Raw genomic sequence first — 15,159 nt, 5'->3', positions numbered from 1 at the left:
ATGCATTTCAGGCTGGCCTTGAACTCACTGTGGAGCCAGGGTTGTCTTCAAAAGCATGGCAATTCTATAGACTCAGCCTTCCATGTTCTGGAATTATAGGCCTGTGCCACCACACACAGCAGGAATGGCGTATTGTTACCCTAATTCACCCCTTTGCTTTCTCTGCTTCTTGGCTGGCCTCTGCCAGGCCCTTGCACCTTGCTCTTTCTGCTTTGGAGCTAGCTGATTTTGGGCTGAACCCAATGGAAACTGTGAACTAAAGAAACCTCTTGTCCTTTAAATTGTAGGTGTCAGGGCCAGAGATTTAGCCCAGTGGTTCGGTGGCCTGCCTTGCAAGCACAAGGACCCGAGTCCAATCCCTGGTACCAAAACAAAAAAAACCCCAAAAAACTAAATAAATTGTAGGTGTCATGTGCTCTGTCCCAGTGATGACAGGGAAATGACTACATAACAGTAAAATAGTTTCCTAATACACCTAAAGTATAAACCATTATTCATTTTTTGGACATTCTGAATATCTCAAGGAAAAGATTTGTTCTGTAACTGTTAACATTAGTGCCTTTATTTTTTATCTTCATTTTTTTGAGACAGGGTCTCACTTTGTAGTTTAGGTTGGCCTTGAACTTACTATGGCTTTCAGGCTGGCCTTGAAATTATGGTGATCCTCCTGACTCAGCCTTCTGAGTGCTGGGATTGCAGGCCTGCATAATCATGCCCAGCCACTGCCTTTATTTAATATAGTACTTTCTGCTGGCAGCCCGTGTACTTATACTTTTGGGATCCTTCTTAACAGTCAAAATACCTGTGGCGATGATTACCTTTCCTAGAAAACTGAAAAATCAAAGATGATAGTAATTTTAGCTTAAAGTTACAGCTATTTGGTAATTCCAAGAATGCACAGTTCAGATGAATGAAACATTTAGCCTCTCGTGTAAATCTCTCCAAATAATGGAAATTGGTGCCAAAGCTCTAGGAAAGTACTAGCAACAGAAGATTTCATATACTCAGGACAATGTGGTATTTAGTTTAGCTGAAAATAATTTCTCATATTGTCTTCAACTTGATAGTTTTATCAGTTTATCTATTTTCTTATTCAAGATAAGTCTCACAATATTCCAACAAAATTTAGAAAACACAACTAAATTGAATGTGTATTTTCTAGGGTTGAATAAAAAATATTAAAGGAAAGTATCTAGGATTTTTGTGCACCCAGATTATAAAACAGGGCATTAGCTCTACAACTTTTATCAACAGTTTACTATTACAGAATAAAATTTCAATTCCTTATATAGAAAATCCTTCTTTACTTCCTTTTCAACCACATCATTCATTGCTCTATCCCTTAGAAAACTGATATTATTTGATAAATCAGAATATATTGTATTACTTCATATTTTTCTGCCATAGTATATGATGTTCTCTCTGATTAGAGTAATTTTTTTCTTGGGCTGGGGATTTAGCTCAGTGGTTCTGCTGCCTGCCTCACAAGTGCAAGGTTGTTCAATGCCTGGTACAAAAAGAAAAAAAATTTTTCTCTTAACCTTTTGTTTCCTTGGGAAATTACTACTATTCCTTCACAACTTTTTTTTTTAAAGTAAGGAAATACTGAAATAGTGATGAGAATATGTCAAAAGGATCATGGAGCAAGCTTAAAGAGGTTCCTTTTCACAAAATCTAGTATAAAATTTTCAGCACAATAAATTAGTACAGTAACAGACTTTAATCTATTTAATAAAATGAAAATATGAATCCATGAACATCTTGTAATCTAAATAAAGAAATGGCTAAAAAAATTCTTTAGAATAGAATGCCAATTGATAAATGAAATGTTGGAAGTAGGTAATGACCATTATGGCAACCATCATAGTAATAATTGGATCAGGGAAAAATCCCCAGAGATTTACCTTAGATGTAAAGATATATATAAGCTGAAAGTGAAAGGATGGAAGAAGATATTTCATGCAACTCATAACTGAAAGAGAGTGAAGACAGCTATTTTTATGTCAGACAAAGTAGGCCTTAAATCCACAATTATTTAACTAAATGTTGTCTGCCTGGAGACAAAGAATGACATTATATTGATGAAAAGTTCAATTTACTAGTAAGATATAACAATTGTAAATATACCTAATATCGTGGTACCCAAATATATAAAGCAAATTTTGACAGAATTTTAAGAGGAGAAATAGACAAGAATAAAATAAGAGGAGGACATTTTAACATTCCACTTTCAATAATGGGTAAAGCAGTGAGATAGGAGATTAATAAAGAAAGAGAATTTGAACAGCACTATAGACCAACTTAGACCTGACAAACATAAAGAACATTCCAACAAGCAGTAGCAGAATGAATACACATCTTTTATAGGCACACATGGAATGTCTCTAGGACAGACCACATAGTAGGGTAAAAGTCTTAAAAAATTAGAAGAGTAAAATCTGCCAGTTATGTTGTACAGGTACAGTTGTATAAAATTAGAAAAGGAGCAGTACAAAACTGAAAAATATATAAATATGTGGAATTAAATATCATACTTTTAAAAACCAATGAGTCAAAAAAAATCACAGGAAAAATTAGACAATATTTTGAGACAAATAAAAATACAGCATGCCAAAGTGTATCAGTTGCAATGAAAGCTGAAGCAAAAGGAAAGTTTATAGTGATAAACACTATATTGTTTTAGCAGTACTGGGGAACTGAACTCAGGGCCTTAGCACTGAAAGGGTAAACAGTGCAAACCAATGCTGCAGAGATAAAGATTATAAGACACTATTTTGGACAATTATATAACAATAAATTGGATAACCTAGGAGAGACAAATTCCTAGAAACACACAATCTATCAAGATTGAATTAAAAAAATATTGAATCATGAAGAAATAGAAAATCTAAACAGATCCACAATGACTATAGGTATTGCATCAATAGTTAACAACTTCCCAACAAAGAAAAAAGCTCATTGACCAGTTGGTTTCAACAGATAATTCTATTATAGATTTAAAGACAAATTAATCCAATCATTTTCAAATTCTCCTGAGAGAGAGAGATGCAGAAGCAAACTCATCCTTGAAGCCAGTATTACCTTTATATTAAAGTCAGACAAAAATACTACAAGATAGGTGAAAAAAATCATGGTATGTTCTGGAAATTTTTATTGCTAAAGCTTGAATAAGGTTATGTTTAAAACCAAAGGGAGATAAAGTTGAAGAGAAAGGTCAGATTGTGAAAGATCTAGCATATCACTCTGAATAGTATAACTTTAGAAGAGTAGAAGTTTTGATGGTAAAAACATAATTAAGCTAGATACTTGTTTAGGAACTTGTTTAGGAATTTCCCTAGAGGGGCCGGGGATTTAGCTCAGTGGTTCTGCCCCCTGCCTCACAAGCACAAGATCTAGAGTTTGATTCCTGGTAAACCCCCCCCAAAAAAAGAAAGAAAGAAATATCCCTAGAATCTCCTATATTTGAACTATGACTCCAGAAGATATTGATTGTGGTTAGCTAAGAAAATAATTATTTCAAAGTAGAAAGCATTTATTAAATTTGTATATGATACAGTATTGAATCTGAGCAATACAGAAAATTAGAAAAACTTACTCATTACTATTACGTAATACAACTACTGATTTTTCTCTCAAGAATTACAATCATACTTTGTTTTATAGTTTTTTAAACTGTAGCACTTCTCCTATCAGAGTTAGTTGTACAATTAATGTTACTTTATAGACCTATATTAAATTCATCACCAAAAAAATACAGAATAAAGAATAATACAGTATTTATCTATATAGATATATGTGCAAAGTATCTTAGAAGCTAAGAAATAAGCTTAGAAGCTTGGAAGTTTTAACCACTGATACTGACTCAGCTGTCATATTGGTAGAGATTCTGTGTCATTTTATATTATCATTCCTTAAGATTTCCGTTCTCAATTATAAAAATTAGCATCTATTACATATATACCTTCAGATCATATTTAATATTTTTTACATCTTGCAAAAAATTAACTAAAATTTGCTTTATTATTAGTCTATCATTGATGTTACAGCAGACATTCTGAAAGTTGAAGCCTGTGTGCTTATACCTAATAATATGAGAAACAACACCTTGTAGAGTGACTAAGCCTGACAAAGGTAAATACAACTTGATCAGCTGATATAGTACCTTTAAGTGCAAAGATGACTTTGAACTTATCTTGATCAAGTTTTTCCAACGCATTATACAGACTGATTTGTTAATGCTTCAAAAAGGCTCTAAGAGGTACATTTCAGGCTCTACTTTTATAGATATAATAGCTTTTTAGTGATAAATATTTGTTATACATAATAATTACATCTTGGGGAATTAGTACATATACATATCACAACTAAGATCATTTTTACGCCCCCCCCATTCCAGATCCCCTTTCCATCTCTACAAATTCTACTAGGGATATAATAGCTTATATTTTTTGGTGAAAAATTATTTTGCCCTACTTTTTTGTTTGGAGAATGCTTGAAACAAGGGTCTACTGAAGAAAGAAATCTAATTTTATATTTTAATATCAATAGCATTTACAATGAAAATATTCCACAGCCTGACTACTCATTATGCATTTTTTGGGAAAAACTTCATGTCTTAAATCACTTTCTTAGTGCTGAGATAAAACACCCAACACTTAACAACTTAAAGGAGAAAAAGTTTATTTTGGCCTATGGTTACAGTACATGGTCAGCTTGCTCCAAGGTAGAAAACGGAACGGCAGTGGGGCACTGTAGAGGAAAAGCTACCAGGGAGCAGAGACAGAAGGGAAGAGGGAGATACGCCCTTCCATGTCCCGCCCCACTGACCTCTTCTTCTGACAGGACTCCTATTTCCAGCACCATATTTAGCTCTGATCTCATCCTTGGATTAACCAGTGATGAGTATGCTCTCTGATCCAATCAACTTCCATAAGCCCTACACTGAGGCTCTGGGAGTGCATTCTCCATTTAAAGCAGAACAATTACTGTATATATTCACTTTTAACAATGAGTTTTATATTTCCATATGCTTTTGTGTTGTCTAGTGACATTTCAAGCTGTAGGACTCCCTTTATGATTTCTTATAATCCTGATCTAATGGTGATAAATTCCCTCAGCCTTTGTTTATCTGAGAAAGTCTTTATTTCATTCTTCATGTTTGAAGAACAGTTTTATTGGACATAGAATTCTTGGTGAAAAGATTTTATTTTTATTCCAGCTCTTAAAAATATCTATGTCTTGTCTGGCTTTTAAAGGGCTGATGAAATATTCAATATTATTTTTATGGAAATTTATTTGTATGCGATGTCATTCTTTATTTCTTTTTGTCCTTGGCTATATTGACTTTTGATTATAATATGTATTGGGCCTCTTTGGAGTCATACTAGTTGTAGTCCTCTGGACTTATGTATTTGGATATACAATTCTTTCCTTAGATTTGGGTCATTATTCTTTAAATAAGTTTTGTGTCTCACTCTCTTCTTCAGGAACTAAATATTGATTGGCCTGATGGCATCCTAAAGTCCCTTTGTTTTTCCTTCACTTTTCTTTCATTTCTTTTCTTTTTCTTCTTCTGTCTCCATAATTTCAAATGATCTGTCGTCAAAATTGGTGTGCATTTGGTGTAGTGAGGGCCAGGACTTCCTATTCTGCCATCTAGTGACAAATTTTAAGCTATACCATTATAATACTGACAGTGAAGAAGGTAACAAGATTGACTAGAAACAATGAATGTACAGAAAATGAAAATGTGGTAATCCAAGAAAAAAGATAAGTGAGAATAAATTTACTATACTGAGAGCAAATACTACTTAGAGAATTATTAATGGGTTGCAAAAATAAAAAAGTAACAAAAATATTTGAGAATTTAGTAAATAAAATATGTAGAAATATATTAAAATAGATGAAAGTTGATTTATTTAAGTGATAAATGAGAAAGGTGAGAGGCACAGTGCTTGTAAACATGCAATAAATATTTTAGAGTTAATTGTTAATTATCTCTAGTTATTTAAAGAAAGAGTGCTATACTTGGTGTGATGACACTCACACCCCTGGAATCTCAGCAGTTAAGAGGCTGAGAAGCAGGAGGATTACTGTGAGTTCCAAGCCATCCCGGGCTACCTAGTGAGTTGAGGGCCAGCCTGAATTACACAGAGAGACGCTGTCTCAATAAACTAACCGAACATTTAAAACCATTTAAAAAAAGAAAAATCATCTAAGTGATGATAAGCAGCTGTTGTCTGATCTACTGAATGCCGATCAAGAAGATAAGGCATTAGGTTGCTGTAGGAGGGAGTTCAGAAAAAATTTTCTGAAAATAAAATCTACAGAGAAATTAGAAGCTTACTTCTCCAAGGATTAGTTGAAAATTCTCTTTTCTGGGGATCACAACAAGAGAAAACTTCATGTTTCTTAATAGCAAGGTGAAAAGAAGTTAACTAGAAAAATCTATACATAGAAGAGATTAAAGGACATAGGATCAGAACTGAAAAGTCTGAAAATGTCTCCAGACAAGAGATAGCAATAGGTCCTAAACCTGGGCTGGAGAAGTGAGAAAAATGAGGGGATAAGGACCAGAGTGAAAACATGTAATGAATTAAAGAGGAGTAGTTAAGAAAAAGTTTTGTTTTTTTTTTTTTTTTTTTTTTTTTGGTACAAGGGATCAAACTCAGGACCTTGTGCTTGTGAGGGAGGCACAGTGCCACTGAGCTAAATCCCTGGCCCTGAAAAACAGCATTTTTAATAAACAGACTTATATGCAAACACTATTTTATATAATGTCCTTGAGCATCTTTGGAGCATCCTGGAACCAACTCCCTGCATATACTGAGGAATGACTATGTATCTAAAAATTTTCTTTTAGTAGCTATAGCAAGAATTTTTAGTGAATGGTATTTATCTTATGTATGTCTCACTGAACACTATTCTATTAGATAATAGGGTCTCCAATAAAACAGTAATGTCTTCAAGTACACATGTCCTTAAGATAAATTATTATAGCCAGGCTTGGTGGCGCACGCTTATAATCCCAGCACTCAGGAGGCTTAGGCAGGAGAATCGCTGTGAGTTAGAACAGCCTGGGCTACATAGTGAGTTCCAGATCAGTCTCAACTACATAGTGAGACCCTGTCTCAAAAAATAAAACAATTAAATTATTATAAAATTAAACGTACATTATAAATCAAGGATGACTGTTCTAGTCTCCCTGAAGAGGGAGCTGCTCCTTCAAGGAGAAGCTATTTGTTATACTGCCTCAGATTCATATATCTCACTTCCATGCATACTCTAGATACTGGCTTAGGAGTTACTGCCCAGGATAACAGAACCACCGTTACTGTACAATGCACATATCCAAAAAAGCCTCTATAGCTTTGTTCCAGACCCCAGCTCCAAAACTGCACCACAAATACTGGAACCCCAAACACCATAACTAACATTGCTCTGGGATACCTGCTTCCTAGGTACTGGTGCTAGCATTAACCCAGACCCCAAACTGATATCTCTTCATGTGTACTTCACTTCAATTCCAGACCCTGGATGCTGGCCACTCCATGGGCACTGTGTATCAGATACTTGTGTCACTGCTACCATGAGCTTGATTTAGTGTTAAGAGATATCTCCAAAGCTGAAATATTCTCTGTGGGAGAAAAAGAGATCAGGATGATGCCAGTAATCTTTAAGGACCTCAATATCTTTACCACTGCTGTGGAACCCAAAGCATTGGCTGTTAAAAGTGAGATTTTTGTTGATGCTGATTTCAGTTGATGGACTATGGCTCTGGGCCCTGCATTCCATCCAGCTCATATCCTCACACCCAACCACATGAGAAGGTCTTGGGCCAGGGATTTAGCTCAGTGGTTCTGCCGCCTGCCTCGCAAGTGCAAGATCCTGGGTTTGATCCCCGGTACCAAAAACAAAAACAAAAACAAAACAAAAAAAAATTAAGAAGGTCTCTCCCTTCAAAACCAGTCTGTACGTGTGGGAGAGGTAACTGTTTCATCAAATGTGCAAATATCAATCCAAGGTAAGAGAAACAGAATTTCAAGGAAACTTGAGACTACTAAAGCAGCACAATAATGCTCCAGTAATTAACCCCACCCAATGGGAATGCATACTCTGCCTTAAAAACAATTCAAAGCAAGTCTTTTAAGGAAGTTTAGTGGGCTAGAAGAGAACACAGATAATGAAATCAGAAAAACAATACACAGAACTAGAATTCAAGAAGGAGATAAAATCATAAAAAACAAACAAACAAATTCTTTAACTGAAGAATAGAGTGCATTCAAAAGATGCAATGGAGAACATCAACACAGAGTGGATCAAAGAAGTCTTTAACCTGGAGGTGAAATATATGCCAATTATCATTGATCTGATCATACAAATTGTATATATGTACTGAAATGATACATTCACTATACTTCATAAATATATACAATCACTATGTATCAATTTAAAAACATGTTAATAAAAGAAAAAAAGACCTCCTCCTTCTTGGGTGGTGCTAGGGTCAAACCCAAGACCTTACACATATTATTAAACATGCACTCTACCACTGAATGATATCCCCAATTCACAAAAATTATCTCTGAATTCAAAGGCAGTAATATGAAAGCATCAAAACCAGTTTAATTTGTTTTAAAACTTGACCCCCAGATCCTTTTATTGGGGTCTACTTGGGCACTGATATGACATGAAGCTTTGTATGGAAGTCAGGTATACTATGGGCACAGGCTCCTGACCTCTGCTGATGGCTGTGTGGTAGCCTATTACAGGACTGGTACACAGCTTGGCTTAAATGGCCCTGAATTCTGGCTGGAGAAACAATCTGGGAGAAATGCATGGAGTACAGCATAGTAGTTCATGCTCATCTCAAATTTAACAATGGTATGATAAGATATTTTTTCACCTTTTAAGTAAGAAAATGCCAGAGAGATTTGTGTGATAAAAGTTTCTCAACAAAGAAATATACATATTACCTGTGATTGGAACCTCTACCAGACATTTATGTGATTTGGTCTACCATATTGTGAAAATGTAAAAATACCTGCTATGTAAGAGTGAGCCTCATGCTAACAGTAAATGGAAGCTAGGATACAAGACTTAATATTGTTAAGACGGCAATACTACCCAAAGCAATTTATAGATTTGTGCCTCTTCTGTCAAAATTCCCTAGAAAGCAGGGAGGTTCCACAAGCTTTGATTCAGGCTAGAAGAGGTGAGTTAAGATACTTCCAGCAGGCCTAAAGAACTCTACTTGAAAGCTTCATAAGAATAGAAAAGCAGTGGCTCAGTGGCTTTAGATACAACATTGACTCTTGAGGAATAATGTGTGGCTCATCTACTGCTTTAGGGATTTTATTTTTACATCTCTGTTAACCTTCTCTCAGATCTTTTATATTGCTAAAAAGATTCAGCAAACAAATTATAAAATTAAGTAATTTGGCCAATAATCCTTTATCTAATTCTATCCTTATTCTTATAATGGGGATGGTATCTATTATCTTGGCTTGATTTAGACACTTGTGGCTCTTAACTAAGAAAAAGAGCATAACCTCTGATGATAAGCCTTTTTATATGTGGGTAGCACAACTGAGTTCTAAGTGCTGCTGTATAGCTGTTGTCTCATCAAATTAATCTATAAATGAATATCCAATAATAACAACCAAACTAGAAAACGATACTGGGACAACTTCCTCTAGATACCTGATATACTATTTTGATACTTCAAGTAGGTGTGGAGATTTGGAGTGATCACATCCCCAGATACTAATAGTTTATCTTTCAGTGAAAGCTGAAGAATGACCATTAGGGATCCCTGATATCTGAAACCATCTGTAACTGTACAGCTCAGTATCTTAATTTGCATAATAATGCCATTCCTCTATCTTTTAAAAATATCGAAACAACTTTACTATACTAGAAAACTCTTCCCTTGAAGATAAAAATTGTAAATAACTTGTTTATCCTAGAAACTCATAGAACAAGATGCTTAGATAGAGTTTATGTACCAACACTCTACAAACTGCTTGCCCTGCTATATCCATCAGTCTTAAAACATTATATCATTTTTATTCAGTTGTAATCAAACTGTTGTGTTTTAGATCAAACTTTAAAATTTCAAATATATCCTGATTTTGCCCTTTCCCTCCTGAGACTCTGAGATGAAGAGTTTGTTGAAGCTTAACAGGTTGTTTTTGATGACATTTTTAATGAATCCAAGCAAAGTTATTTTTTCCTTTGACAACATAACCAAAGTTACCTCTTCCTTGGACAATTTAGGTAAGCTCTATTTAAGTTCTAAATTTTCTCTTTTCTATTGAATCCAGATATATTGTGTTACATTTTTAAATACATTAAAAAGACAATTACAGTTTCATTTGTGTTGCCTAAAGAGAACTCAGAGGAATCATACCTGAAGTAAGTTAAAGGATAAGAGCTTTCTGGTAAAACAAGGGAATGGAAAGTTTATGTGGAGGTGGGGCTGGAGTAAGGAAGTAAGTGTTTGAAGAAATAGAGGCAAGGTTTAGAATTGAGAGAATGACATGGGAGTATACGGCAAAAAAGAAAAATAGATCAAAATGGTCTAAATAATCAATGGGGGATTTTAGTTAAAAAGTTCAGAGAAAGAACACTCTATGGTCTTCGATCCTTAGTAAGGCCATGGCCTGAGTATAAGTTATTAATATGGCATTGATGGGAAAGATCATAAACTTATAGAAGTCACAAAACTATGATATGTGACAATAAAGGCCATCTATAGAGCTGTGTCACCATAAGAACACAGGATCAATACAATTTGATCAGCATGATATCCATACAAGTTGATTATTATCCAATAAGCCAGTTATAAAATAACTAAAAGAAGGTTCTAGCCATACAACAAACCATGATAGAAGTAAAAAAAGATTCAAAGAAATCTGTCCTAATTAAGAAACCATTTTTGTTCTTAATCATCATAATCCATATCAGTAACTGATTATTTCAGGAAAAATATGTGGAATTATCATACCTCTGACCCTTAGATTTCTCCATTTTAGGTCTCAGTAAAGGGTTATAGGATTTTATATCTCCTTCCTGAAGAGCCTTGCTCAGATTCATACATTTGTCAAATGATACAGAAATTTTTGAAAGTATACATGCCTCTCAGTATGTATGTATATATGTATTTAGTATTTCGTAGTGCCAATATAGGTCTTGGGCAAACAACTGCAGTGTGCCTGACCAAGGGTTCTGACTTAACTGATTTAGAAAACAGAAGTGGGAAAAATAAAAAATAGATTTTATTTAATTGCAATTCTCCAGTTACCCTTTGATTATTATAAACTACTAACATTCTATTGGAAACATAAATCATTCCATTTACTAAAACTCCCAGTAGTATGGCTTTCCAGTAGACCCATTATAGTATGTCCCACTGGTACTTCTTTTCTTCATAAAGATCAGGAAGAACATGGGAGCATGTTACTAAGCTATTAAGTGATAAAAAACAATAAAATAATAAGTATTTATATAGCACTTCTCTCTTAAGATCACAAAGCTCTTAGGGGAAATAGTTCCATGTGATATCATTAAAGGATACAGATAAGGAAAATACTTTGGAATTTATTTTTATAAAATAGGAAAATGAATAATATGCTATGTAATATATAATATACAAAGTTCAGTGATTTTAAAGTTAACACTATGAAAGATGAAACAAAAAATAAAATTAAAGATTCTTCATCCATTTATGTTCTAAATCTTATTCTGCCAATTGAAGGTAAAATGAACATTCATATACACAAAATGATAAAGATGTACCCTCATGAAGTTTTATATATATAACTTTTTGGCAGTTACAGGGGGGGTCTCAGAGTCATAATAAAGCTAATTTCTATGCTACCAAGAATGCATCAAAGCCTTGGTTGCAAAACTTCTAAATTAAGGAAAATATTTATCTATATATGGACACTAATATTTTTAGGTAAAAATCCTAACATTCATATTCTTTATATAAAATTTCCCCATTCTTCTTCATCAAAATGTCACCTCACTTCAGCTCCAATTTCTTTTCTTTTTTCTTTCTTTCTTTCTTTTTTTTTTAGTGGTACCAGGGATCAAACTCAGAACCTTGTGCTTATAAGGCAGGTATGGTGCCACTGATCCCCACTAAATCCCCAGCCCCCTACTTTCTGTTGATTCACAGTTTCTAGTTCAGCAGCCTACCTAAAATGATGAAATACTTACTGGCTCTGAGAATGTTTTCCTTGCTGCTGCACCTGGACTGGACCTGTAGAGAGAGCATAAACTCAGTAATTGAGGGCTCCTAATACAGATAGCCAGATATGCATATTTAATGGGCAAGCTCCTGAGGTCTAGGAGCAGAGGTTTTATGTATCTCAGATGTCATAACATGTTAGTAAAAATGCATTATACTTGTTTCATGTATATTTTAATTCATCCCTTACTTACTTAAAAAGACTGACTTCATGAAAAAGATTATGGGTACAATATCATAAACTGGACAGAGATAAAACCAAAGGCAATTTTTAATCATGTGTATTTGAAATCAGAACTGTTGGCCATCCACATTTATCCATGAATTTGACGAAGTATGGACCAGAAATATTAAAAAAAAAAACCCTGCATCTGTATTGTACAAAGTTTTTCTGAGGGGAGGTGTCCTTACAAGGTAGCAATCATTTATATAGCATTTATATTAGATTAGATATTATAAGTAACCTAGAGATGATTAACCTAGAAATAATTTAAAGTATAAGTAAGGGTGTACAGATGTTTTACACAAATACTTTGCCATTTTACACAAGGGATTTGAGGATCTGTGGATTCTTGTATTATTCTTTTTCTCCAGGGATTGAACTTGGGACCTTGCACTGGAGAGGCAGGCAGTTGCGAGATTCTTGCATTCATAAGGAACCTAAAACCAATTCTCCATGGATACCAAGAGATGATTATAAATGGAAAAAATTCAACTAACTGTATATTCACTTGTAAATACACACCCTTAATCATAAAGAATTTAACATATCTTTTAAGTAGAATCATAATAAAATTCAAGTAATAGTCTTGTAATCCAACATTTCACTGTAGTCATTTTTAGTACTATATATATATGCTATGAGAGGAGAAAGAGAAATTCTCATATAAAATATTTACCATGAATTCTAACAACCTTTGTGACTGATTATAATAATTTATTATAATTATACTGGTTATGAATGATATGTCTGTTAAAAATCAATGAAACAGAACTCATTATTTATCAGTTGTTAGGTGCGTATATAATTTATCAATCAGAAACCCTCATGCTCTGATTCAAATATTTAGGTCAAAGTGGATCATTTTTCTAGAAGTTGTAAAAGTTGTATTCAAGGACCATGGTGGATGGCATTTATGTTAATTTTAGACACAAACATATTTAATTTCCACACCTCTTCTTCCCACTCCACAGCAGCTTGCCCCGAATGGACATATATACAAATTAATTTCTACCGCTCAACACAATCTACTGTTGTATGAAACAACTTATGAAAGGAATGTTATAACGTAGGGTGGTTATGGTTGTCCTTTCCTGAAAAAAACAATTGTTAATGTTTAAATAAATAACAATAAAAATGTCACAAACATACTGACAAGGGGCCGGGGACCACACACACACACATACCCCAAAGAGAAAAAAAAAAGGGAAATGTTAAAAGTTATTCTCTTTTGCCCCAGTTGTTCAAGTAGTTTTAAGTACACTAGACTGAAGAAGATAATTTTGAAGATAAAAAAATTCTTATTTCTTTTACTTGGAAATCTGATTAAAGAACAATTCTGAGCCAAATGAGAAATAAACTAATGACTGTTTTAAAAAAATATAGAGAAGACATAAGAATAAGGACAATAAAAGGAAAAGGGAGAGGTTCAGAGAACAAATTTAGGTGATAGAAAAGAAACTATGAGCTTACAGAAGGGGACAGTGTACAAATGGAGGATGTTCTATAATTCATATTAAAAATTTATACCAAGAGGGTAAGAATGACTAATGAACTTGCTGCAAAATAAATAAGCAAGCTGGCATACTGTGGAATGAAAATAAGTTACACTACCACAGTCTTAAAGAAGAAAAACACATTAACAGACAAATTAATAGACAAGTTTAAAAAGAAAAATTGCGTTTTGAAAAGTGATTTAAAGGACACAAGAGAAAGCTTAAAGTGTGGAGAAAAATCTGGGAAAGAGGGAAAAGAAAGGAAAATGTTGAAAGACAGAAACAAGAGTTCAAAAAAGTCAAATGGAAGTCAAGAAAGTCTCCAACAAGATGTAAAACAGAAGGAGCCCAAACCCATAGCGCAAAGCAGTGTTTGCGAATGGAAAAGTAGCTCCTTTGATCAGTAATAGTTACTCTTAAGTCGTAGCCTCTACTCCTCCAGAGTTCATCTTTAAGCCCTTCCAATCTAGAGTGGAGCTAGTGTATGGATAGAAACAAGAGATTTATAATGAACAGAGCAGTTCAGATGAGTAGTTTAAATTGTCTCATAAAATGTTCCAATAGATTTACATAATGTCTCTTATATACATTAGATAATGTATATAATGGAAATGATGGTGAAAAATCAGCTGGTTAAAAACCAAAGCAAAACAAAAGACAAAAAGCAAACCAAACAAAAAAACACCCTCTCTCCTCCCTAGGTGGCTTAAGAAATTAACAAGAAAATCATTCATAACATGAATTTAATAAAGAAATCTGTGTTACTTTGTGATACCCTGGTTTAGAACAATATTTCAAACATCTTTGGAAGAGACAGTGGCATGATGAAAGCAATTCAATTCCCTGCACAGAAACATTTATCAAGGTTTGCAAACTGCCAACAGTGGTATAACCAGTTTTTCCATCTATGTTACATTAGCTATTTGAACCAGATTTGAGGGAATCACTTTTAAAATCAATGATTATGAGATTTTCTCTATTTTAGTGATCTTGAAAAAAACTATATATCACTGAGGAAATAATTTTTTAAAAACTTTCTTTACTATTTATGTATACAGTGAATGAGCCTCTTTTTGTATTATGAAACTCGTATTTATAAATATTTACTTAATAAGATTGTTCTGCTTAATCTCACATATGTAAGGAAGTCTGTCTTAAGTTTTATGTTTTTTTTTTCAGCTTTAAGG

The 15,159-nt window shown here is 33.8% G+C and overlaps 1 protein-coding gene across 7 annotated transcripts in view; it reads right to left on the bottom strand.

Moving 5' to 3' along the window:
- Gphn (gephyrin) overlaps positions 1 to 15,159 on the bottom strand; it is a 559,105-nt gene that overhangs the window by 160,717 nt on the left and 383,229 nt on the right. For all 7 annotated transcript variants that reach the window (XM_033766935.1, XM_033766936.1, XM_033766937.1 and 4 more), the window contains one exon: positions 12,226 to 12,268. In XM_033766935.1, the coding sequence (XP_033622826.1) occupies positions 12,226 to 12,268 (43 nt within the window). The remainder of the gene's footprint in view (positions 1 to 12,225; positions 12,269 to 15,159) is intronic.

The sequence above is a fragment of the Fukomys damarensis genome, unplaced genomic scaffold, assembly GCF_012274545.1.
Source record: "Fukomys damarensis isolate Sample0158 unplaced genomic scaffold, DMR_v1.0_HiC HiC_scaffold_21, whole genome shotgun sequence".
NCBI classification, from domain to species: Eukaryota; Metazoa; Chordata; class Mammalia; order Rodentia; family Bathyergidae; genus Fukomys; species Fukomys damarensis.
This window is presented reverse-complemented; position numbering and strand designations above follow the sequence as displayed.